The sequence below is a fragment of the Engraulis encrasicolus genome, chromosome 19 (genome assembly GCF_034702125.1).
Source record: "Engraulis encrasicolus isolate BLACKSEA-1 chromosome 19, IST_EnEncr_1.0, whole genome shotgun sequence".
Taxonomy (NCBI): domain Eukaryota; kingdom Metazoa; phylum Chordata; class Actinopteri; order Clupeiformes; family Engraulidae; genus Engraulis; species Engraulis encrasicolus.
The window spans coordinates 32,737,498-32,763,118 of NC_085875.1; the positions used below are offsets into that span (position 1 = coordinate 32,737,498).

Below are 25,621 nucleotides of genomic sequence, written 5' to 3' on the forward strand. Positions count from 1 at the left end.
GATATCTTAGAGGCAATTTATTAGTCACACACTCATATGTAACAGGCACATTACAGACATACGTACAGACTGGCATACACACACGTTGCTGTTGGAGGTTGAAGATCATCATCTGCAGACACTTGTAATAACCGTGACGTAACTACACTGTGAACTTACCCCATCAGGCAACAGTTCTAAGTTCAAACACTGATGAAATAAAACAAAAATAAAAACAGTAAGTAATAAAAAAGATGGTTTCCACAGGTCAGGTTATTCGTCATGGCACATTAGTCAGAAGTATGGCACTGCTGACCTCTCATAGGCAACTTAAAAACTTCTGACAATTTGTTAAACCCATTTCAGAAAATAAAATGAATTCTTTGTTACACAACATGCTGAATTAAAAAAAGACAGTGAAAGGGAAAATTAATAGCAAACGAGTGAAAAAAAATAAAGGCACATCTTGTTAACGTGTGAAGACTCATAATTCATAATGTAGCCAAAACATGAAACAGTAATAAGTTAGAAATAATAAAGCTCATTATCATGACAGGGCACAGATAGGTGAAACTATGATCTAAGTGGCATATCAGGTATAAAGATATCATTCATGACTGATTTTAAACAACTGTTGAGTTTTAAACAGAAACAGAAGGTCATTGGGTCCCTGTTCAGAGTGCAAATCTGGTATTACCTACAACATACTATATGCAGGAAAGGTTGCTGTGATTTGTGAAGATATCAAATTGGCTTCAACCTTCAACCAGTCTTTTCACATATTCCAGTGGCTTTCAAGTCCTTTACAAACCCTAAAGTGTCATTGTCCTCTGAGCTATAGGAAGAGACATTTGATATCTAGTGCTATGTGAACATTAAAACTGTTAAACGGTATAACTCAAAAACATAAAAAGGTAGCTCTATGGAGATAAACGTCTCAGAATAAGAGGATGGAATTCACCATCCCATCAGTGATGCAATCTCTAACAATTAACGTGAGCATTGACATGTCAAACATTAATTTGTTGTGACGTGATTTTCACTTTTAGACATCCACCTCAGATATACGAGGACCTCTGCAAGCAACCGCTATCTTATACTATTATAGCATCTTCAGAGCTATATATGCACCTACTGATAGTATTTAAACCACCCATCTTAACTGAAATCATCATCAGAAAGTTGGAGACATACAGACAGTTACTCTTGCACTTTCTCAAGACAGACAAAAAAAAACAATAACTCCCTTAAACTTCTCCACCTCCTCTTTTACACAGGATTATAAGCTGAGTGCGAGTATACAGTGTACATTACCTTTCCTCTTTTGTGCATTATATACAGATACAGATATACATATATTTGTAAAAAATAAACAAGTGGGCAATTTTGGACATGTGCATGAGTAAATCCATCCCCATCCCAGCCCATTCCTCCTACAGTATTCTCATTAACACCAATGCAGGCCTGCCTCTGGAGTTGATTCAGAGAACAGATACACACACGCACACAAGCGCACACCTTACTATTTCTGAAGGCCTATCTGTGAAGCAACTTTCGCTGCATTTACATGCTCACACACCCTCTTCCATTCATTACTTGGTCTCTCTGTACTGTCAGATACAGGACTGCCTTAACTTTACACACGTACGCACGCACACAAAACACCTCTGGCTTGCTCAGCACTCGGTCTCCTTACTGTCGACGCAGTCCTGTCTCTTGAGGCGTCGTCGCTCGCTGCTGCTGGGGCCGGGCGAGCCCTCCTCCTTCAGGTCCGGGAAGGTGCTGCTGCTGGTTGTTGAGTCCGTGGACGGCCCGCTTGTTGTTGTGGTGTTGGTGGTGGTGTGCAGCGGGTAGACGGACCCCTCCGGAAGCTCGTCTTCCTCCCCCTCCAGCTCCGGCCCCCCCTCCAGCTCCAGGGCCAGCGAGTCGCTGAGGCTGTGGCTGTGGCTGCTGGTGGTGTCCTCCTGGATGGTGGGCATGGGCGGCTGATCCGCTCTGGGTCCGGCGGAGCCCGGGGCAGGGCTGTGGCTTTGGTTGCCTGCTTCGTCCATCCCCTGCTGTAGCTGCTGCTGCTGCTGCTGCTGCTGCTGCTGCTCCGCCGCCTGCCTTACCGTCACCGCGGCCTGGGCCTGATGCTGGTGGTAGGGGTGGGGGTAGGAGGGCCCGCTGTGGTGGCTGTTGCTTGGCCCGGGGGTGGATGCCGAGGCCCGGGCCGCTGAGGACAAGAGTTGCTGCGACGGCGGCTGCTTGATGATGCGCACGGGCGCCGACTCCATGTTGCTCAGCATCTCGGCGCTCTGTGGAGGAGGAGAGGAAAGGAGAGAAGGAGATGAGGCGAGGAAAGGAGAAAGAAGAGGAGAGGAGAGTAAAAGTGAGTTTTAAGGGGTCACCCCAAGCAGCTGTGTCTGTTTTACACTCACAATGGCCCTGGGGGTCCGTCTCCTCCAGCACTGTAGGCAAATAGTAGCCTGGTTCTCACCGACGGTGCGTGTGTGTAGCTCCAGAACCCCCTGGTGGAGCGGAGCTACACACAGTACCGTCTGGTAGCGCTGCCATTAACATGCTTGTCTTGAGTAGAAAATAAACAGAGCATTTATTGCTTAAATATCAACGGCACCGCTCATTGATTCGAGATGAGCATGTTAACGGCAGTGCTACCAGACGGTAGTTTGTGTACACACACGCACTGTCTGTAAGAACCAGGCCAGACAAAAAGGGCCTCAGGACAGACAGACGGACCGCCGGGGGCAGTGGGTCAATTCCCATCTAGTCAAACACTCAAAACAAAACAGAAGAATAACCAACCAGCAAACCAAAAACACACACAACCACACACACACATTCAAGCAAGCTGTGTAAAGGGGGGAAAGACACGGCTTGACTTGAACACACACACACACTACACACTTCAACTTTCCACGTCATCACAACAGGACAGGCCAGATGCAAATAGGGCAAACAACAACGGCAAACCAAACCAACTCAGCTGCAGACACACTGTAGCTGCGATCCAAACAACCCCCTTTTTTTCTCCAAAAAACCATCCAAACATTCACCTGACCAGACCAGGACAAAAACAGACAGCACCTCACACAAACGCCACGAGCTACTAGCATTCCATCTTTTCTTTTCTTGTTTTTTTTTCACAAGAGCTTTTTTTTTTTTGCAGCGGCAGCAGCCTTGGGAGCTCACAACTAGCAGGTTGCACAGCCTTGCAACACTGTCAAAAATCTGAAGGTTCCTCAAATGAACCCTCAGCTGGTTGATGGTTCAGGGGGGGAATCCAAAAGCTCCCTGAGGAACCTAACAGTTCTTGGAAGAACCGCCAAAGTTTCTTGGAGGAGAACCCTTAGGGGTTCTTCCAAAGGGGCAATAGAAGGGTTCTTCAGTTTGCCACCGTGGAGGGCCCATTAAAGGGCCTGTTTATACATACCCGGGTATTTTGATAAACATAGACCTTTCGCTTCGTTTGTGCCTTTCGTTTATAAACAAACAGAGGTTCCCCCTCTATAAACCTAGCTTCAAAAAGAAATATTCTAAAAAACTCAGGTTGGCGTTTGTATATAAACAGAGATAAACGGAGACTTGAATGGCAATCTCCTTACCGCGCGCAGGCTTAACATATTTATGACGGATCTCAACAGCGTATTTATGCTTATTTGCCTATGATGTGAACAAAAATATTTTGGTAAGCGTAGAGAAGGAAAATGCTTGTTTATCAAAATACTCGGGTATATATAAACAACCCCTCAAGTTTCTCTGAGGAACTTTTTTGAAAACCTTTAGGGTTCTTCCAAGCACCTATACTGTAGGTTCATAAGGAAACCTGGAGGAGTTCCTCCACAGTGACAACTGAGGATTCTTCAAAGAACCTTTCATTTTCACAGTGAAGGCTCGCTCACGCGCGCACACCGCCCGCCAACTCACTCACCTGAGGAGGCCAGGGCCTTACTACACACCTCCACCACCATCTGCTGCTGTTCCACATGGGGTGGCAAGGGGGGGCAGGTGGGGCAAACAGTGGGGATGGGGGACAGGGGTCAAGTTTAAAAGGCCAAATCATACGCTCAGCTGTTTAGTTTTGTTTCTCTCTCTCTCTCCCTCAATGACTGTGCATTTAAAATAAACACCAAAGGTTCCATTCTATTAAGTTGTGATGGATTTGAAGCATCTTCGTCTGTTGATTTTGCAACCTGAAAAGCAGATTTCCTGGTTGGAATTAACCATCAGAAATCCATACTCAAATCAGGATGGAGCAGAGCATGGTATGGATGGAGCGGGAATCTATTTTTTCGGTTGCAAAACGGACAGTTGAAAAGGCTTCCAATCCACTGAACCGAGCTGTCCATAAAATGTACAGTCATTGGTTTCACTCTCACACACACACACGCTCTAGAACATTCCAGAACATTCTAGAACATTAGAAGGTAAGTACTGTAAGGATGCCAGCATGCCATGTTGGTCTCTCTCTAACTTTCAACTCATTCTCTCACTCACACAGCAGCTCTGCCAAAGCTCAGCATACACTTTAGATGCTGACTAATTAGACTTAATTAGCTCAATTTAAGAGTACTTGCTGGTTAGTATTATGTTAATCTCCAATGCCTGAATGAGGGAGAGGGCAACATCAGTTTGTATGTCTATGCCACTTACACTGGGGTACATGATCTTGCTGTTCTCATACTGCCTGTCCAGCTTCTTGTCCTAAAAAAATATTTGAAAAAATGAAAATAAAACATGATAAAGGTTAGCAACATCCCACAATTTTACAGAATCACAAAGCTTCTTGAATAAGGTACAGATTATGAATCAAAATAGCAAATTAAAGACTGATGTGTGTAGACAAATCACTGTGTACAGCCTACAGTAGAGTTAGGCTGTTAGAAAAGAGTCATTTGCCACTCTTACTGTTGGAGGGAATAACCAGTTGTGGCAACAATGATCTGGCTGCCAAACTTTCTCAATCCTCCTTTCTTATGAAGTCTTGGATTACCAAAAAGACCGACAGACAATGATGGTGCATTATGTGTCTACCTTCACAGAGGATTCTGCTAAAAGAAGTTGTGGGAATCACTCTAAAACTTAACATTCATTACTATTGAAAACTACTGCTGTCTTAATTGTGTTAAGGATGTCAGTAAAGGTGCCGGTATGCTTGCTGCGAGCTGTAAATTATGCGCGTCACCGCGAGCAACCGGCATCACATGCTTGCTTCAAAAGCAGTTGACCAAGACGCAAAATACTGGCGGACAAACTCAATGAGACGCTCTTAAAAGTTGCTGCCATTGTCGTTTTCATATCAAGCACACGCGTGGAACTGCGCAGTCTATCTTACGATCGCCCCAGCGAGTTTGAAGATAGCCTATTGCACCTGACGCACGCATTTGGCTGCCGTGTCCAACGCGCGCGAAATTGACATTAAATACGCATGTTAACGCGTTCATGAACGAATCGTGCACGCGCTCGCGTATCTTGCAGCAAGCATACCGGCACCTTAAAAGTTTGGGCGATGTAGAGTCTCAATTGTTTTTGGCTGGACTCTGTGGTGTACAGACGCTTCAATAGCCACCAATAGGGTACGCGTAGATTTCTACACTAGTTGTTACAGTAGCATTTGAAGGTAGATTCAGCCTCAGTGTGAGTTTGTGTCTTACCACACAGTGCACCAGGATACTGAGAGGGATCCAGAAGAGCAGGGAGAAGACTACCACTGAGCCCACGATGTTGTCCGCCAAGAACTTCCCTACAGGGCGATAGGAGGCCATCATTTAAAGAAAGTCTTCAGAGAGCTACTGGTTTAGTCCAATACAATGAAGCTAATAGCTGAGCACCACTGAGATATTTGAAGAGCAGTATGTGAATGACTTGAAAAAAAATGGTACATGCCATTACATTACATTATATTTAAATGACGCTTTCATCCAAATAGACTCAAAGTTATTTAGGTGAAGGGTATTGGTTACAGACAGCAGAGCAATGTGAGGTTAGATGCCTTGCTCAAGGGCTCTTCCCTTAGCCATGTCTGGGGTGTAGAAGAAGCCCACCTGCATTGTTCCTTCAGGTACAGGATGTGAGCATACAACCTTTCGATCTGAAGACCAACTCCCTATTAGGCCATGGCTTTTCCCCAGGTAATAATTTAAAGAAAAACTCTAGAGGGCAACTGTTTTTAATCCAATTTCATGGTTTATCCAAAGTTAAACGCTAAGTAATAAAAACAGATTGGGAAAATATCTGAATGGGTTGAAAAATGGTAAAGCTCAACTTTTTGCAGGAGTTGAAAACTTACATCCATAAGCTCATTGAAAATGCTTTCTTTTATTTCTTTAAGAGCATACCAAGGACACCAAACTAACTCACCAAATGTGTTGACATCCAGCTTGTCAATGAAGTCCCACAGCCTCTCAATCACATCCTGGACCTGCTTCATGCACTTGCCCTGTACAGCAATCACATCACCAAACAGCAGAGTATTTAAAGTTCAAAAAAGGTTGAGGATAAGTATAATATAAGGTAAGATCTGTTATATACACTTCATGAGCACTTTCGGACAACATGTCCTAATGGGCTACTGCAGTGGTTCTTAACCTTTTTTCCCCCCTTATCTGTGCCAAAGACAAGCCGCGCACCCCCCAACCCAAACTTCTACACGTGTATACGGACTGAAGGATTGAAGTGATTAATTACAATGATTCTTGCTTGAGACACTAATCAATATCTTAATGCCTTTACATGGGGACCAAAACATGTATTAATTTGGTTTTGATTTGGCCTAATTATAATGTTCGCAAGCCGAGTTTTGGTCACAACTCAGCACAAACAAAATTCTGTGCACCCCCTGAAATCTCGGGCGCACCCCCACTGGGCTACTGCATTGAGTTTTGAATTTAAATGTTATAAGGAAATGCAATCAGCACTGTCTATGCCTGTAAGTGGTATGTGATGGATGTGCATTAGACGTACGTACCCCGCCATCGCAGAAGCCCACGGTGCAGGGCTTCCCCTTCCGCAGGAACAGGAAGTCGGCGCTGTCTGAGGTGAAGGGGGTGCACAGGCCGTCGGCGTTCTTGCAGCACACTTTGCACGAGTCATCCGTCTCTGGATACACCCATGACCACACAGACAGACAGACATGTGCAGACACACGCACACATGCACAGACACGCGCACACAGTCAGACACATCATCGGATCTACCTCCAATCTCACACTCAGCAGGATGCAAGAACACTGACTTGACTACTTGCATATAACCTGAGCCTAAAAAAACTGATAAAGGTCCAAGGATACTTATGAATGCACAAAGTTAACATTTTGTCAAAGACTGACAAATTGTGTAGTGTTGGCAAATCACCGCATACAGCCTACAGTAGAGTTAGGCTGTTTGAAAAGAGTAATTTGCCACTCTTACTCTTGGAGGGGATAACCAGTTGTGGCAACAATGAGCTGGCTGCCAAACTTTCTCAATCCTCCTTTCTTACAGTATACATCAAGCCTTACAGATCAATTCTTATCTGTAAATCGTCAAAAAAGCAAGACTAAAAGACAGCAATAATTTCACAGTGGGAGATTTGTATGTTTTGGGAGTAAACGTTTCAAGACCCTACACACTTCATCTTCTGTAAAAGACTTTTACAGAAGATGAAGTGTGTAGGGTCTTGAAACTTTTTGGATCATACAAAACCTTGGAGTCGAATCCTTGACAAAAAAACAGATTCCTGAAGCAATGCTACAGAGGACTTTTGGGGTTACCTGCCCTCTAAGAACTTAAAATTCAAAAAACATCTCTTGCATGTACTCTAGAATGCCTTTGTCTCACCGTTGCAGGCGCAGGACTCTAGATTGTGCATGGCCTCACAGAAGGGGATGCAGTCTCCATCGCGGCACCGGCCCAGATCCACACACTCCGTCTCGTCAGATAGGTTGCCTGGGGCGGGACACTCACTGCTGGAGCCTGTAGCACACACGGGAGAGAGCACAATTTATGTGTATGTGTGCAATGTCTCGTGGGTAATGTCTTTTGTATTTATGTAATTTCCCGCTGGGATCAATAAATGATACTCTACTCTACTCTACCACTACTGAATCCATGCCTACACATATCTTACGATAAGATATAGTAACCAACACACCAAAATTGACTGATGGCACAAATACGCCAGAAGCGACTAGAGCGACAGGACTTTGACTTTGTATGAAGGAGCTGGTGACAGAAGAGAGGAAAGCGATTTTGAGGCAACTAGGTGATTTGAGCAACAGTTTGGAGTTGAACTTCAAATGTTATGGTAATTAGCTATGAAGCGGTTCGGTGACAGTCACCGCAGCCAATTAAAATGTCGGAATGCGTTCTGTTCTTAACGGGCATAGTCTGTCGCTTCTATTGCTCGTGCCGGCCTTGCTATGAACACACTTCCAGCGACTCTTTGTAACTTTGGTCTCTTCTGTTGTGTTCGCGGGGTAAGAAGCTCACAAAGCGTTGCTGGTCTATTCCAACAACGACACAAGCAAGAAAAGACGCAAAGTAGGACGATTACAAGTAGACTGCAAACATGAACAGGTGCAACGCCTCAGCAGGGGAATCTGTACTCACCTGTGCATATGGAACGGTCCTTACAGGTGGCATTGATGCGCTCCTGACATGTTTTCTGGGCACTTTCAAACATGCAGTTCTTGCAGCATGGGCTATTGCGGTCACTGCAGTTCAGAAAGAGGTAAAGACACGCGCACACACACACACACACAGACACACACAGACGCACACAGACGCACACAGACACACACAGACGATTAGATCTACTTCCCGTCTCTCAGTGACTGCCAGTCATGTGCTGGACACAGGAAGACTGACTTGACTACTTTCATAACCTGATCCTAAAAAACTGATATAGTATACTTATGAATGCTCAAAGTTAACATTTTCTGAAAGACTGACAAATTGTGTAGTGTAGGCAAATCACCACATACAGCCTGTAGTAGAGTTAGGCTGTTAGAAAAGAGTCATTTGCCACTCTTACTGTTGGAGGGAATACGCAGTTATGGCAACATTGATCTGGCTGCCACACTTTCTCAATCCTCCTTTCTTACATTGCATTACATGTATTGTGTGGAGGGCCGGAGAGAACGTTGAATGCATCCACATCTATGCATCTCTCACTGTATAGGAACGTCATCAGAAACCAGAAGCCATAACTGGCTGCACAGAAAATCTATACATCTGATGCAGCGGTGGAACTACCAGAAAAAGTATTTTTGGATGCAATATCCTGCATTTTAATCAATTTTAGGGTGAAAAATGGCAAATTCCATCAAACTGAAACATTTATAGCTTATTTATTTATAGCTTGAGTTGAGGTGAAAGTTTTCACTTGGTGACTGGTGTGTTGACAAATTTACCAGTCAACACTAAAATGTACCTGTCATTGACAGGTGTTTAGTTCCAACCCTGATCTGATGGCTTGCAAGGAGTTTGGCTAAGCTGAGCACCAACCTGCACTCTGCGTCGGGTCGGAACTTGCACTGTGCGGAGCAGCAGGGGTCGTCGTTGAGGTGCAGCAGGCCGGGGTCGCACTCCTCCCCCTCCTCCACACGAGAGTTGCCGCACAGCTTGCTGTTCTTCTCCCGGAAGCACTCGGGCGCCTTGAAGCGCAGAGTCTTGCTGACCGACGTCTTGCTGCAGTTGGAGAATCGCTGTAAAAGGAGGAGGAGGAGGAAGATGAAGAGACACATCATCTTATTGAGCACTGCCAGTGGACATAAAACAAGCCATTCAACCCATTGGTAGCACTACTTAAGATAGAGATACATTTAAGAAGTTCATTAGGACTGCTGATAATAATGTGCAGTATGACTGGTTTTTCAAGGTCAGAAAAGGGCAAAAAAATGTGAGAAACGAAACAGTTCATCCTACCTCAGATAATTCAGACTCAAATATATTTTCTTTATCCCACAGGAAATGACCCTTTGGGCAGAGCCTATGTTATAACTTTACCGTCACCAAAATTGTAAAGATCAAGTCTTAATTGGCTCCAAGTAATGTCATAGCAATGCTGTTATGTTGTAATTGAGTCTTTTTAGCATCTGCGCAAAGAGGCTATATCAATCATTCAAATCTCATCAAACTTTAATTAAATGGCTCTTCCATTCTTATGTAGGCAAATCACTGCTTACAGCCCACACACAGCAGTAGTAGTTAGTAGTTAGTCATTTGCCTCTTACTGTTGGAGGGAATAACCAGTTGTGGCAACAATGATCTGGCTGCCAAACTTTCTCAATCCTCCTGAATGGTCTAGTTGGACATCAAAAAGTTGCTCAAAAACATAAATCATCATACTGAAGGTATGTTAAAGACTAAAATCAATTGATCATCCCTATTACATGGCCAGAGTTTTCACTTTTATCAGTGACAAATTCTGACAGTAGCACAAATTGCAAACCACTGATTCTTGAAAGTTTGGCAAAAACATGTCCCTGCAGTAAAATATTAATTCTGTTGAAAATCAACTAAATTTTCACAAACAAAATGAACCCAGGTAATGGCCAAGGGGTCTGTCACACGAATACACAGTTGTTTGAAATATTTAAGTGTAATTTTATTACTTTTCATGGCTATAAACCTGTCCACACCCTGTAAAAACGCCTGTCCCAAGGACTGGCATCATCATTTCAATTGACTTAAAATACAAAAATCACTAACAGAATTGAACAATATCACCATGATGTGGAAGACCATATTAAAGTGGTTCTACAGATGTGCACATAGTGGATGTAAAACAATATTTACTATTATTTACTGATTGCTCAAATGTGTCCAGCATATTGGTCACCACCGTCAGATTTTTTCTAAAAGACAATAAAATCAGGTATGCACAAGGTAATTTTCATTACTGAGGACCCCTTTTCAAACCTTTAGCTCTACTGCCTACTTCACCATCACTGAAGCTCCTGTAAGTTTATTATTTTGTCCTCAATTTGTTAATTTGTTTGGACACTGGTACTGTCCCAACCATAAACTGTCAACACCGTCGGGGGTTTTAATAGTATTGTATTACATTAATGTTAATAAATATAATTTTTTTCAGAAAAGGTATGAAGCACCCAAGAAACAGAGCGAAAATGAAATGGCTAATGTGAACAAACAATGCATAATATTTTAAAAGAGTGCTTTTTTGTCTCACACCGTCAGATGTCACCACCGTCAGATTTTGTTCTGCTCATCATGTTGTTCCATATTTTACTAAATTGTGCTGGTTAATGAAACATTACTAGGCATGTTAGTAATAATTAATAATTGTGATCCAAAATGATACTCTAGCCACCACTGAGGTGCATTTGGAGGTTTTTTTGTCAGAAAACCTGACGGTGGTGACATCTGATGGAGTTCACCAAAAAACACATGTTTTACGTGTTTTTGACATGTTTTAAGATACAATAAGTATCTACAGTTATGTTGAATTGTTAAAGTAATTCACTTTAATACAGTAAACATGTGTTTTTACTTCTAATTCTGTCTGCCGCTGTTGACAAAACAAGAAAGAGCCCATTTTATGAAAAATGTTAAACATGGGGAGCTTGGCCAATGCATTCACTGCACAGCCAAGACCTACATCTATGATAATACACCTCTATATTTTGGATTTGAACAACTTAAAAGCTGTTTTTACCACATTTTCAACAACCAGTGGCTTACTTCCTAGATAATCTAACTAATGAAGTAAAAACACATGCTCATACTGTGCACACACAAAAATAAAGTGTTTATGCAAGATGCCATTGACTTGAGAGGGCTATTTATTTTGCTAAATGCAGGTACTAATTAGGCCACTTTCACCACTCTCAGATTACTGTCACCACTGTCAGTTCTTAAGTCACCACCGTAAGGAGTTTTGGACATTTTAAAGGAATGTGCTTACAACATTTTCCTTAGGAGTTGTTGAAATATCAAAGTAATAGCCAATTTAAGCCTACACGAATATTTGTGAAATTACAAAAAAAATGTTTGTTGTATTTAGGCGTTAAGTAAGCATCGTATGACGGTACATATTTTAAAATTAGAACACATGAAACAGTATTAAAATAGATCAAAAGTGAATTTTCAACATTTAAAGGCATATGTGTGAACCAAAAAATACACATAATCACTTAAAAACTCCAGATACATATGCAACTAAATCAATACAATTTTAATAACTTTTAATTGTGTCTGACGGTGTTGACAAAAAACAAGGTATGATCGGAGAAAAGCCTGATTTCTGAAAAAAATACATAATGGGGAGATTGGCCTTGTGCATTTCTGAAAAGCCAAGACCTTAGTCTACGAGGATATACCATATAATTTTGTAATTCACTTTGTTTTTTTCTGTCAACATTAGAACCTGTTTTAGCCACTTTCTCAAGAATCAGTGAAACGTTAGCCAGGGTCCTGAAAGGGGAACTGTACCTTGTTGTTGACATGGTCGCCGCTGACAGCGATGGGGTACATGACAAACTTCCCTCCGTGGTCGTCGCTGGGAGCACAATGGGCGATGTTGTCCGGGTCATGCTCTGCCCCAAAGTTGTGGCCCAGCTCATGAGTGGTCACCAGGTCTGCTTCCTAAGGACAGTGACACCATCAAATTTTAGATTTTACAGATCTGGGCTTTCAGATGTATTGTATTAAACACTTTTTTTGGGGGGAAAACACAATGACAGCCTTAAAAAAAAAAAAATCACAAACCTTGGTGAGAATAGTTTTCCCATAGTTCTTGGTGCTGGTTAATCCAGTGTTGAGGTAGCTAGGCTTCATGCCAATTCTGGATGATGGATAATATGCTGAAGAAAACAAAAGTGCAAACATGTACAGTTACAGTAGAAGAATAAAGACATAATTAATCCTAAAACATTATTTCAACCGCCTGAGGTCACACAAATGGCCAAAGGAAATGGAGTCATATTCATGACGTAAACATCCACTTGTACATCAGAATACATTTAGAACATAATTTTCAGAGATGGACAAATCACATGTGAAAAAGACAAATACACATGTATCACGTTTTAATTAAATGGCTCTTTACTTTCTTATGTGGGCAAGTCACTGCGTACAGCCTACAGTAGAGTTAGGTTGTTATAAGAGTCATTTGCCACTCTTACTCTTGGAGGGAATAACCAGTTGTGGCAACAATGATCTGGCTGCCAAACTTTCTCAATCCTCCTTAATGATCTAATTGGTAGTCAAAAAGTTAAGTCAAAAACAGAAACAATTAGCTTTGCACTCAACAAAGGTCAATTCAGTATTCAGCTTATCTCTCTAGCCAAAGTGTGTTGTGCTTCAGGTGCTTCCATACGTAGACATAATTTGGTACGTTACGTTTAGGGCAGAGGCCGCCAAGGGCGTTGGGTTTGGAGGGAGCGACGTAGGCCAGCCCAAGCGTCCCCTCATCGAAGTCCTGGTAGGTGAAGAGATGGGCCAGGCATGCTGTGGAGGCGTTGTCTGCAATGTCTGCACTGAATTGCTAAAGGGTAATAAACAAGGTAATATTATTTGGCAGACCCAATGACATTCATTTGACATTTTCATTATATTATAATGAGCTATTCATGTAAAATATAAGTGTGTGAACATCAATGCACACAGTCGATAAATGCACAACTCACTTGGTCTTTTATGCCTTTTAGCCTTTTATGCCTTTTAGCCTTTTATGTGTAGACCAGGGGTGTCAAACTCAAATTGACCGAGGGCCAAAATCAAAATATGGAACGAACTCAAGATTCATTTGTAATAAATGGACTAAAATCCTGCAGGCACGCACTTACTCATAGTTTAATTTCACACACACTGGCACATATTGTATTGCATAGGAGTGTGAGCTGTGTCATTGGCCTGGGCCCGCTCATACTTCTGAGAAACACCAAATTTCATGTTCAAGTCTTGGTAAACTGTACATTAATGATGTATGAGGGTCAACTGTAATACACATTTGAAATGATCTCGCGGGCCAAATAAAGTGACTCCGCGGGCCAGATTTGGCCCCCGGGCCTGAGTTTGACACCGCTGGTGTAGACAAACCCCTGTATACAGTTTTTTCATACAGCATCGGCAGAGATTCTTAAAGTATATAGAGATATGCCAACATAATAGGTTTCTATGGGCACCTAACGCGACCAGGTTCCGGTCTGCCTAAAGGGCCGTGTCATAATGCTCCTACAATGAATAGAACAGTCCTTAGGTCTGCCTAGGTCTGCCTAAGGGGGGCCATAATAGAACCAGGAAACAATGGACCAATGGAACCTCTCTCTCTCTCTACTCTCTCTGGCATCGGTTTGTAAGAATAACTAGATTTCTAATTTGACGTGTGCATGCACTGATGCATCATCTCCAGGAAACTTCTGAAAAACCAACACCGTAACTACGTACATGTGTAACCTTCATTTCATGTGTTGGCAAATCACCACATACAGCCTAGAGTAGAGTTAGGCTGTTAGAAAAGAGTAATTCGCCACTCTTACTGTTGGAGGGAATACGCAGTTATGGCAACACTGATCTGGCTGCCACACTTTCTCAATCCTCCTTCCTAATTATCAAATTCTTATGATTTAAACAAGAACAACATACTGAAAAACTCTTTAGAGGCATCTCCACATTGTTAGCATTATGAAAATTCTGAGAGTTTATGTAACAAACAGCGATCTCTAATTAACCCTTTGCATGGCTTCTAAATGATGCATAGTGTTGTGTAAGGTTCTCTGTGTCTTAATGTCTTGAAGCTGAGGGAGGCTAGTGCATGTTAGGCACTAGTCAGGTCCATGGCCTACAACACTCAAAACAAATTCATCTGCCCAGTGTGATTTTGCTATTGTCCATAATTATATAAACGTATCGATATTGAATGTTCACCTCCAGCAGCTTCTTGACGTCCCACACCTGGTTCTTGGATCTGGGGCTGCCCTCCATGTTGTAGTGAGCCCCTCCACCAGGAACATACGTGGCCTCCTTATGGATGATGATCTGGGAAGACGAAACAAAACACCACTTCATTTGGACATCATCAATGACCACATAATTCCTAATACTGATCCAACTTTTTTATACATATAATATATTGAATTTTTGCCTTTATTTTTGACAAGACAGTGGAGGAGAGACAGGAAATTAGTGGGTAGAGGGAGACGGGCAAGGGTCAGCAAATGACCGGAATCGAACACGTGTCACCGTCGTAGTAACCCAATGCCCTACCATTAGGCTACGGCAGGGCCACTGATCCAACTTTTTATGTGTAGCCAAATCCCTGAGCATTTACTGTAAACATCATATGCTCTTCTACAGGGCATACGTTTTAAGAGATACTAGATTTTCTATTTCTAGAATTTCACTAGCTCCGTGTAAGTGTGAACAGCATTCACATGCTGGACATCATCATAAGAATTTGAACTGTGATGACACATGTGTATTGCATTTTTCTTATGTAGGCAAATCACCGCATGCAGCCTACAGTAGAGTTAGGCTGTTAGAAAAGAGTCATTTGCCACTCTTACTGTTGGAGGGAATAACCAGTTGTGACAACAATGAGCTGGCTGCCAAACTTTCTCAATCCTCCATGGAAAAAGTGATGCTGAAGAAAACTTTGGTGGTTAAAAGTTACCGTGCTACCTACCTACCAATGAGCATTGCGAAAAATACTGGGAGTTACAGTCCCAGGAAAAAGTTTGTACACCCTTAGAAATTTCTTACATTTCTGTCAAAATTGATCATAAAACATGGTCTGATCTTCCCAGAAATCTCAAGAAGGAACAATCAGAGTCTGCTTTAATTAATTCCACCCAAACATTTACATGTTATCATATTTTTATTGGTCATAAGGCCATAACATTCACAGGAGAGCAGGGAATAAGTAAGTACACCCTTGCATTAAGTAGGTTTTAACCCTCAGTTAGTTGCAATATCATCAACCAGACTTGTCCTGTAGTTGCAGATCAGATTAACAAAACAATCTGTTTGTATCTTGTCTCCCTCTTCTTTAGAGAACTGCCTCTCATCAGCAAGGTTTGAGGGATGTCTGGAGTGCATAGCTTTCTTGACTTCATGCCATATAATCTCAATTGTTTTTTGTCAGGACTTTGACTGGGCTATTTCAGAATGTGTATTTCATTATTATGAAGCCATTCTAAAGTCGATTTGCTTCTAAAGTATGGGTTGTTGTCACATTTCAGGACCCATACTCTTGTGTGCTTCAACTGTGTGACAGACTTCCTCACGTTTTTTCTGTAAAATATCACAATAAACTTGAGTTCATTGTTCCACTGATAATAGCAAACTGTCAAGGGCCTGAGGCAGCAAGGTAGCCGCATATAATGATGCTCCCGCCACCATACTCAGAAGAGAAGATGTAACCAAGAATAGCTTAAAATGGGATTCATTCTGCCAACCTAAAATTAATGGGGTTTCTTTCCAAAAAAAAATATTGCTGCACCTTTGAGGTTGGCGAAAAAGCATTTATATGCTTCATAGAATTACTGCAAAATATTCTGTAGACCAACGTTGAAACCAAAGTTGAATTGTTCAGGGGAACCCACAATGTCATGTTTGGAGGAGAACTGGAGAACCACACCTTCACCAAAACATCATCTCCACCTTTGAGTATGGTGGCGGGAGCATCATTATATGCGGCTACCTTGCTGCCTCAGACCCTTTTCAGTTTGCTATTATCAGTGGAACAATGAACTCAGAAGTTTATCGAGATATTTTACAGAAAAAAAGTGAGGTAGTCTGTCACACAGTTGAAGCACACAAGAGGATGGGTGCTGAAATGTGACAACAACCCATACTTTAGAAACAAATCGACTTTAGAATGGCTTCATAATAATGAAATACACATTCTGGAATAGCCCAGTCAAAGCCCTGACAAAAACAATTGAGATTATATGGCATCAAGTCAAGAAAGCTATGCACTCCAGACATCCCACAAACCTTGCTGACGAGAGGCAGTTTTCTAAAGAAGAGGGAGACCAGATACATCCAGATTGTTTTGTTAATCTGATCTGCAACTACAGGAAACATCTGGTTGAGGTTATTGCGACTAACTTAGGGTTAAAACCTATTGAATGCAAAGGTGTACTTACTTATGCCTTGCTGTCCTGTGAATGTTTACATCTTATGGTCAATGAAAATATGAAAACTTGTAAATGTTTGGGTTGAATTAGTTAAAGCAGACTCTGGTTGTTCCTTCTTGTGATTTCCGGGAAGATCAGACCATGTTTTTTGACCAATTTTGACAGAAAGGTAAGAAATTTCAAAGGGTGTACAAACTTTTTCCTGGGACTGTATATAAACACCAGCAAGCTGTAAATATTAACACTTCTAAAAGTAAGTATGGTGTTTTTTACAGGAATATATATCTGAAACGTCTCCAGGCTGAGGGGACTAGTGCGTGTTAAGTTCCTTCGGGTTCTTCTCACCTTCAGGACCTTCTTGACACATTGCTGCACCAGGGACTGTAACTACCTTGCACCAAAATAACTACCGCTATGCTTGAAATAATAGCAGTGTCTCCTGAATTTATTTAATCTACTCACTTTTCACTCATCTTAACTTTACTGTACAGCACATTGAATTGCTTTTATGTATGACATGCACTGTAAAAAATAAAATTACCTTGCCTAGCCAATTATTTTGAGTATAACCCAATATTCGCTTTGAACAAAAGCCTCAGATAATAATGTAATGCAGGAGAGGAAGAAGCGATCTGCCCCTGCTGCAGTGGAGAGAAGTGCAAAGATGGCAACATTGCAGGAACAAGTCCAGCTGGGGAGAGCACAAGAGAACCTCTCCATGTACTAATAGACCTGTTCTATTTGGACCGATTTTTAATTCAGCCAGCTCATTGGTTTTCGGGGGGAAATTATTTCATCTCCTTCCAATCTCCCTTGAGGAAAGAACAATGTACCTTGCAAAACAGGAGAGGGTACAATACTGTGCCTTGCAGAATAGGAAATGAGCACTGACACATAATGAGGGGCACTCTGTCTCACCTGCTGGATCTGAACCCCGTAACCTTTGAACTCCTCATCCCAGGAGGTGTTCCTGTAGATGTCATCTACTCTGTCCACCAACTCGATCTGGACAGAAATAAAAACATCCGAAAAACATGTAATTTATATATCATTGGCATGAATATACACAGCAATATTATAAACACATGATTACCTCCACCAGGAAGGCTATGCTTAAGTTTTGCCTGTATACATCTTTTAGTTAGATTATCATTCACCTTTATAACATAAGAGACCTAACTAGAGGTTTGTAGTTTCACATACTAACAGACAGCACTGATGCCTCTCATGGAAGTCTGTGCTCAAGTACCCTTCTAGTTAGACATATTGTGCATTTCAAAACTGCTTATTCAGGCGCAATTTCCACAATTTCCTTCCGGCATGAAGAGTTCACCACTGGCCACATTAGACTGTCCGTGACCGAAGCTACACGGCTTATCAGCAGTATTTTTCATTGGCTGGGAATAGTGATATGATTGAGATATTGCTACTGAGCAGGTAATTGAGGGTGGTACTCATTAGACTGCATGTTGTGACCGTAAATTGAAGTCTTATCACTAGTATAGTATTGGCCAGGGCTCTAAATGAACACCAGCCAACTGGCCAAATGCTGGTGAAATTTCAGTTTGATTGGTAGAAAAGACCAACTTACTAGCCACTTTGACCTATTAGTGAGTGTGTGTTTGGCTGATAAGATTAACATCTACTAGCCATTTTGGCTGGTGATGAAAACAGTTCATTTAGAGCCCCTGGTATTGGCAATAGTGCTAATGGTGATATCATGAAGTTGCTGCTGACCTGGTAGTTGAGGGTGGTGCTCACTAAACTGCATGTTGTAACCGTTGATTGAAGTCTTATAACTAGTATAATATTGGCAATAGTGCTAATAATTATAATAGTGATATAATGGAGATTCTGCTAACCAGGTAGTTCAGGTAGGTCACTAGACTGCACGTTGTGATAGTTATTAAAAGTCTCATAACTAACATTGGCAATAGAGCTAATGGTGATACTATTATAATAATAATATAATTAACATTCTGCTGTTGTGACCGTCATTTAAAAGTCTCATCACTCGCATATTATTGGCAATAGTGCTAATATTGATATGATAATAGTGAAAAGTCCTATCGCTAGTATTAGCAATAGTGCTAATGGTGATATAATTGAGTTTGCGACTGACCAGGTAGTTGAGTGTGGTGCTCTCCTCCCCGCGGCCCATGTGCCTGAAGAAGCGGTAGTCGGCCACCAGCAGCAGGGGGCAGGTGTTCCTGCGGTGGTCGTGGGCCGCCCTCCTCTCACGCCGGACGCTGTGCTCTGCATGGGGCAGACAGACAGACAGGGGAAATGGGGACGGTTAAAAAGGTGCACTCATGGTCATTATCCTAGTCCCTCTTATCTCTTATTTTATTACATCCAACCATTGAGAGTACATACAATGGAGGACAAATGAACTTCTGACAGAACGTTTGGTTTCCAGTTAGTCTATGTTCTATGCGTCCACCACAGAGGTGAGTATGTGTTTGGCCGTTGGTGTGTTGGATAGTCGGTTAGCTTGCTGAAAAGCCTGATACCTAATGGATCAAAAAAGGGCAGTTCAGTCTGTTCAAAAAGCAGGTTTCACAGACAATAATTTACCATGCTGTGCGCTTCTTTCATTACATTCTGAGTGGAGCAGCATGTCTTCAAAACAGTACAGTCAGACAGTGCTCACATCAGACGCTGATGGGTTGAGTGCAATTCAGTGTCCCAGACAGTTTCTAAAGAGCTGAAATGCTGCCCTGAAAGAGGTTTTTTTTTCACCAGATCTCTCCATTCTAAGCTTTGCTAATGCACAACTTGAACATAAAGCGCAGGTCAGAGTGTGTCGAACAACCCAAAAGCTTTCATCAAAAGAAAAAGACATTCAGGCACCGCGGGCTGACATGGCCATCTCCACATGCACACATTATCATTTATACACACACGCACACACACACACACCTGGTTTAAAATACAACCCCTGCTCATACCCTGTGTCATCTTACTCCAAACCTCTCTCGTCGATTTCTAAAGCTCGTCCAAACGTAAACTCAGTCACACACAATGGAGCAGGCATATGAATGGACACACATGCACGCATTACCTGTCTGTCTGTGTATCTCAGACAGACAGACACAGACACAGACACAGACACAGACACACACCGTACCTGTCCAGTTGCTGGCCTGCTCCCTCTCCTCCTCCATCAGTCTGGCCTCCTCTGGCAGAAGGTCCTGGGCATCTGCACTGACGTAGCCACACACTTGGGACGAGGACAGGCGGCTGATGTTGCGGATGTCCTCCGAGCGGTACACCAGCAGACGACCATCAGGGGCCGTCTCTGTGATCCGCCACAGGGGCTTTTAGTGGAGGGGAGAAAAGAAAAGAAAAAAAAACAATATGGTAATTCACTATCACAAACATTTCAGTGAAGATTTGTTCTGCACTGTCAGAGACTAGAGCTATACCACAAGAATAACCTCTCCACTGAGCATTACAGAAATAGATCTAATTCCAAACAATGGAAAGCACATACTCTGTTGTACCTCATGGTCCTCTAAGCCATCGTCTTACCTCAATGTTGTACTCTGCTTCATCTGTGAGAATATGGGCGGAGAACTCATCCCCATCCATATGGGCCTGCACACGAGAGTTCTCTTCACCTAAGTAGGAAAGCAAAGCAACACATATTGGACATGCTAAAGATGCTGCACTTATCCTGGCTAGAAAAGGACGCAGGGGTCCCCAACCTTTATGGGTCTGAGGGCTACCCGAGGGCTACTTGTTTATTCAAAATCCTCTGATATCTTGACATCATTCTCAAGTCACACTATGATTGAATGATAGCTTGCTTATAGGTTATAAAGAAATAATATCATATTTAGATGAATAAAAGCATTAACTGTGACTTAAATCTTGTAGTCCTCACTATCTATTAACATCCTTGGTGGGCACCTCAGAAGCTCCTGGAGGGCTACTTGGCGCCCGCGCGCACCACGTTGGTGATGCCTGGACCAGAGTCTTCTCATTCATTACACCGATTAGTTTTGAAAACAAAAATACACCACTGCTGTAAACACATGTATGCATATTGAACAAACGACGGGCAAATTCTATTGTGGCAAAATCGAAGGTTACATATGTAGCTGCGGCTCTATGAGTTTCGGGTGACCACAAGGCTTTGGCAGTCATTCGGAATACTGACGAGAAGATTGTCAATGCCTGAACGTGATCTGAAGTCATCTTACCTACAACATGACCTTTGAAGTAGTTCTCCATCTGTACTCCATATGGTTGCTCCTTCCCTTCATCGTTTACAAATACAGCTTTGAAGTTTTGAGTGAAGAGGTCTGTGTTTGTCGACAAGTATAGTTGGAAATTCCTGCAGAAACAGATTTGCTTCATCAAATAAAGTACATACTGACTGTTCTATGAACAGATGAAAAAAAAACATAGCTGCAGGCCAAGCAAACAAAGCCTTGTCCAAGTGTGTGATTTGTAGCATCACATGCCAAAATGATGCAGCTTCCAAATACCATGCACTGCCACACCACATTTACAAAGCCTTACAAACTCATGGCGTCTCGTCACACAGACAGTGCTCTTTTGTTGCAGCTTCTGCCCGAGCACAAGGCCCAAGACGCCACCCAACACAAGCACAGACAGCTTTTGTGTGTGTGTGTGTGTGTGTGTGTGTGTATATATACGTGTGTGTGTGTGTGTGTGTGTGTGTGTGTGTGTGTGTGTGTGTGTGTGTGTGTGTGTGTGTGTGTGTGTGCATGTCACCATCCATCGTACCTCTTTAGTGCTGAGAAGCTGACGAGCCTCTCCACTTGCGATCGTGGCGCGGTGTCCCTTCTCCTCAGGGAGTGTCTCTGCAAGCTGGACAGCGGCAGCACCTCGAAATCAGCCAACAAAGAGTTGAGCACGCCTGTGCAGGGGAGAGAATAGAGAGGTCAATCCTAAACATGACGTATAATAAGGAATTAAATGGGGAAAAGCCTTCATTAAACTTGCTCAGTGCATGTTTTTTTAAAAAAGCCAACCTGTTTCATGACACATTTGATGTTACATTTAAGAGCCTTCACGAAACTTGGCTGGTATATGTTTCGTGACACATAAGAAGACATTGTAGAACTATACAACTACTCCCAGTCCTACATCCCTGGGCTGTCTTCTCCCATGTATTGTTCTTCTGTAAATGGGTGGGAAACGTGGCGCCTTGTTTTTTCGTAACATTGGTTAAAAGCCTACAAAACTGTTATTTTCCCTCTTAAAAACAAATGTCAATAAAGAAGATGTGGTACGTTATGTTTCATATTAGCCTTAGAAGATTTATGTAAAGGTTTATATGTCAAATATCCTGCGGTGTGACTGTAACATTAATGAAACCTGGAATACAATATATATATATATTAACCAACAGCATTTTGAATAATGTATGAAGCATTTGGCATGATTGCATGAATATTAACTTGATATTAAGATATGTGAATGTGAAAAAAATTCAAGACAGTAATATTAACTACAAGTTCCATTTCGTAACACAAATTGCGTCCTGTGGGGTGACATGTATCTCAATGTTGGTGAACGGGCAGCTGCAAGGCCAACTACAAGGGTCTTAAAGACAGGCTTCTAATCAGTCAGTACCTCAGCTATTTAAAGAGTGGTCTGGAAGTTTAAGGTGACTCTTCACCTCTTAATATGTCTACATATTGCAATGTTTCTGTCACACAATGCTTAGGTTCATTTTATGGTGTCCTGTGGTGTGACTGCTCTTATAGAAGGGGATAAAAGTTTTTTATAAATGAAAACACTAGGGCTGTAACGATATTTCATCAAACCGAGAAATCGCGATACACAGAGTCATGATGCTGTATCGCGATGCAAGGAGGCAGTATCGTGATACGCCATTTCAAAGTTTTGTTACCCCTCACGACAGAAATCAAACACTTGATGTGAAGTGGTAGTGCTTCCGAGCTTCAAATCGTCATAATTATTAGTAGCCTCTGGTAACCTATTCTACCCATAAAGTATCATAGTTTTTTATTCATAATTTTATTCTATAATGTTGGCAATCTGAAATCATGGGGTGTGTCGAACCGTAGGTCAAAAATCGTGATATGAACCGAATCGTGAGTCTAGTGTATCGTTACAGCCCTAGAAAACACATATTAAGATTAAACACAATATCAGACATTATCTAGTTAGCATGATCTCAGAGGTCAGTCATGTAAAATGATTAAAATGGTCACAATGCAGTGAATTTCCTGTGGTGTGACTTCATGTCATGCGGTGTGACATGCTTATGCAATGGGTTACTCAATCCTCACTTGTTTTTCATGCATCATGCAAGGATATAAGGATACCAGGAGATTTATTTGTCACAATCACACAATTATTACAAGTAATACAGTGAAACCATGCAGTAAAATCACAGTAATCTGCCTGTACGATGCATAGGCGTGTGTGGGTGGGGGTGGGGGGTGCGGGTGGGTAGTAGTGTGTGTGTGGGGTGGTGGTTAAAGGAACAATATTACAAAGAGCATGGGGAATATGATTGTGCAGAATATTAATAATTTTATTGTATCTTAAGAAATGTCACACCAAGGATGTCACACCGCAGGCCACATTTTCCCAAAAACGGCAAAAATTAGGCGAAATTCCACAGACCACTATGAGCTTTATTTTTTTCTAATTTTTCCCCATTGTTTTTTTTTCAGGAATTGGAAAAACTTTTTTTTGCGTTACGCGCTTAAACGTCGACCACCCACATGTAGTATGCAGCATGTAGTATGCAGGTACTTTTAAACCTAAGAAACTAAGCTGTAAGGTGGAAAAATACAATTGTGGTATCTGGGGAAGTTTCTGTGGAGTCCAACAAGAGAAGCAAGCCAGAGCACAGTGGCTGCTGGGGCGTGAAGCTGTGGAGCCAAAGTATCCAGAAATAGACCGAAGAACGTGGACATGAAACTCATTAAAAACCTAACTAGCAATGTGATTTGGGGGAGCATGCTCGATAAAAATGACCTGACGAAGGTGTGCATCATCACACAAAGTGTATAGCCTGAAGACATGATGTTGCAATTACATAGATAGGCAATAGATGTAGTTTTTACAATAAAACAGAACTGTACTACAATCCACATTGCTCAGATTCCAAAGCGACCAGTTGGAGAGGTCTTGGCAACAACAAAGCTACTTGAAAGAGAAACCCACATGAACATTTACAAAGCAATTCGCGAGCCAGTTCCAACTGTTAAACAATTATGAAACAGCAACTGTGGTTGACGTTATGTTTCCGTCTTACCATATTCTTCATTATTCTCTTGTGACGGCTGCTCCTGAGGCAACGAAGGGCTTGTCACTCCGTTTACCCAAAGTGGGTAAAGTAACAATGCACACAGTAACATGGCGCCCATGTCTGCCTACCATTTAACTACGCTAACTAGTCTGCATATCCCATACTATCAAAGAACATTGAAAATGCGTTACTCTCTGACAGCTGTCACTGTTGTTTTCTTGTATCACCAGCCTTCCGAGCTATTTTCCTCAGAACGCTAACCAGACTTTGGTAGCCAGTTGTCAGCCTGCTAGTCTGGATATTTCCTCTTTGTTTCTTCGGGAAATCACGTATGGTGTTCTCTTCAGCACGCACTCGTCCTTCCTGTACTATGCTTAGAAAAACATCTGTAAAATTAAAATGAAATACTTTAATTTCTACAATTGTATTGCCAAAAGGCACTAGCGGGGTGGCTAGCGCCACAACTAGCCTACTGCGCTTCTTTCCCGGAAATGCTTAAACGGAACTGCGTCATTAAAGGAAACGTCCAATCAAAACAAACTGTCAAAAACCTTATTTTTCCACAAACGCAAATAAATACCATAGCCTTCAGAAAGTACACGGTGTTACACTATTTACTTTCTTTTACTTCATTTACGTTGTTTTCAGTAGACTATTAAATCACAGACACACTATTTTCAAATAATATTGTTAAAAGGGAATAAGGGAATTCATTGATTAGGGTTCTTTCAAATGTACTTATCAAACTGCCCAACACTTTGAATGACTGACTTTTAAAGGTGCACCAGAGAGGGATAGAGGTAGACAGGCTATGGGTGCACTGTGTAGGATGTGGACAGAACAGGTAGGCCTACTGCAACTATGTTGCTCATTGAAACTGTGCATATGATCTTTCCATGAATATATACAAAGCAATACACTAATATTTGCTAGTAGCCTATGGCCAAAGCACAGTCATTTTTCCAGCTAAAAATGTCCATTTCTGGAAATTCAAAATGGCGGACCATTGAGAAGATCCTCTTTTTAAAGTGCAATTTCTCCTGTCATAAAGAATACTTAGAATTTGATGGTGGTATTCATGAAAAAGTAAGACTAGTGAATGGGTAACAGGAATTCTGGAAATAAACAACTAGAAATCTCACAGTGCACCATAAGAATCCTAAGATAAGCTCACTTAATCACAATTACAACAATCATCACTTTTTTTCTCTTTTACAACAGGCAAAATGCAGTCAGGTCAGTTTGACACCGCAACACCAAGCTGCTGAGGCTATAATGTGAACAGTAAAAAAAA

At 41.9% G+C, this 25,621-nt stretch overlaps 1 protein-coding gene and 6 non-coding genes across 7 annotated transcripts; all 7 read right to left on the reverse strand.

The window, feature by feature from the left end:
* Window positions 1–40: 40 nt before the first annotated feature.
* Window positions 41–24,817, reverse strand: adam17a (ADAM metallopeptidase domain 17a). Its single transcript, XM_063184139.1, has 19 exons — window positions 24,334–24,817; window positions 21,822–21,954; window positions 21,272–21,405; window positions 20,598–20,686; window positions 20,194–20,383; window positions 19,186–19,319; window positions 17,982–18,068; window positions 14,851–14,961; window positions 13,324–13,468; window positions 12,691–12,785; window positions 12,415–12,567; window positions 9,466–9,665; window positions 8,569–8,672; window positions 7,798–7,932; window positions 6,947–7,077; window positions 6,340–6,418; window positions 5,634–5,722; window positions 4,633–4,683; window positions 41–2,276 (listed from the first exon to the last, which is right to left on the reverse strand). The coding sequence occupies exons 1-19, from the start codon at window positions 24,443–24,445 to the stop codon at window positions 1,656–1,658; spliced, it is 2,793 nt and encodes a 930-aa protein (XP_063040209.1). The 5' UTR covers window positions 24,446–24,817; the 3' UTR covers window positions 41–1,655.
* LOC134435643 (small nucleolar RNA SNORA47) lies at window positions 4,813–4,950 on the reverse strand. The gene has a single exon (XR_010032054.1). It is a non-coding gene; the product is annotated as a small nucleolar RNA SNORA47 (small nucleolar RNA).
* On the reverse strand, window positions 7,315–7,452 carry LOC134435637 (small nucleolar RNA SNORA47). Its single transcript, XR_010032048.1, has one exon. It is a non-coding gene; the product is annotated as a small nucleolar RNA SNORA47 (small nucleolar RNA).
* On the reverse strand, window positions 8,918–9,055 carry LOC134435644 (small nucleolar RNA SNORA47). Its single transcript, XR_010032055.1, has one exon. It is a non-coding gene; the product is annotated as a small nucleolar RNA SNORA47 (small nucleolar RNA).
* Window positions 10,121–10,256, reverse strand: LOC134435641 (small nucleolar RNA SNORA47). Its single transcript, XR_010032052.1, has one exon. It is a non-coding gene; the product is annotated as a small nucleolar RNA SNORA47 (small nucleolar RNA).
* On the reverse strand, window positions 13,034–13,169 carry LOC134435636 (small nucleolar RNA SNORA47). The gene has a single exon (XR_010032047.1). It is a non-coding gene; the product is annotated as a small nucleolar RNA SNORA47 (small nucleolar RNA).
* Window positions 15,414–15,551, reverse strand: LOC134435639 (small nucleolar RNA SNORA47). The gene has a single exon (XR_010032050.1). It is a non-coding gene; the product is annotated as a small nucleolar RNA SNORA47 (small nucleolar RNA).
* Window positions 24,818–25,621: the final 804 nt, after the last annotated feature.

Bases quoted from the DNA above. Each gene is read 5' to 3' on its own strand.
- adam17a (XM_063184139.1), bottom strand. From the start codon at position 24,445: ATGGGCGCCATGTTACTGTGTGCATTGTTACTTTACCCACTTTGGGTA. The intron at 18,069-19,185 runs GTCAGTCGCAAA...ATTTCTGTCCAG, and splicing joins GCACCACACTCAACTACCTG to ATCGAGTTGGTGGACAGAGT. The intron at 9,666-12,414 runs GTACAGTTCCCC...CTCCTTTTACAG, and splicing joins GCGACCATGTCAACAACAAG to CGATTCTCCAACTGCAGCAA.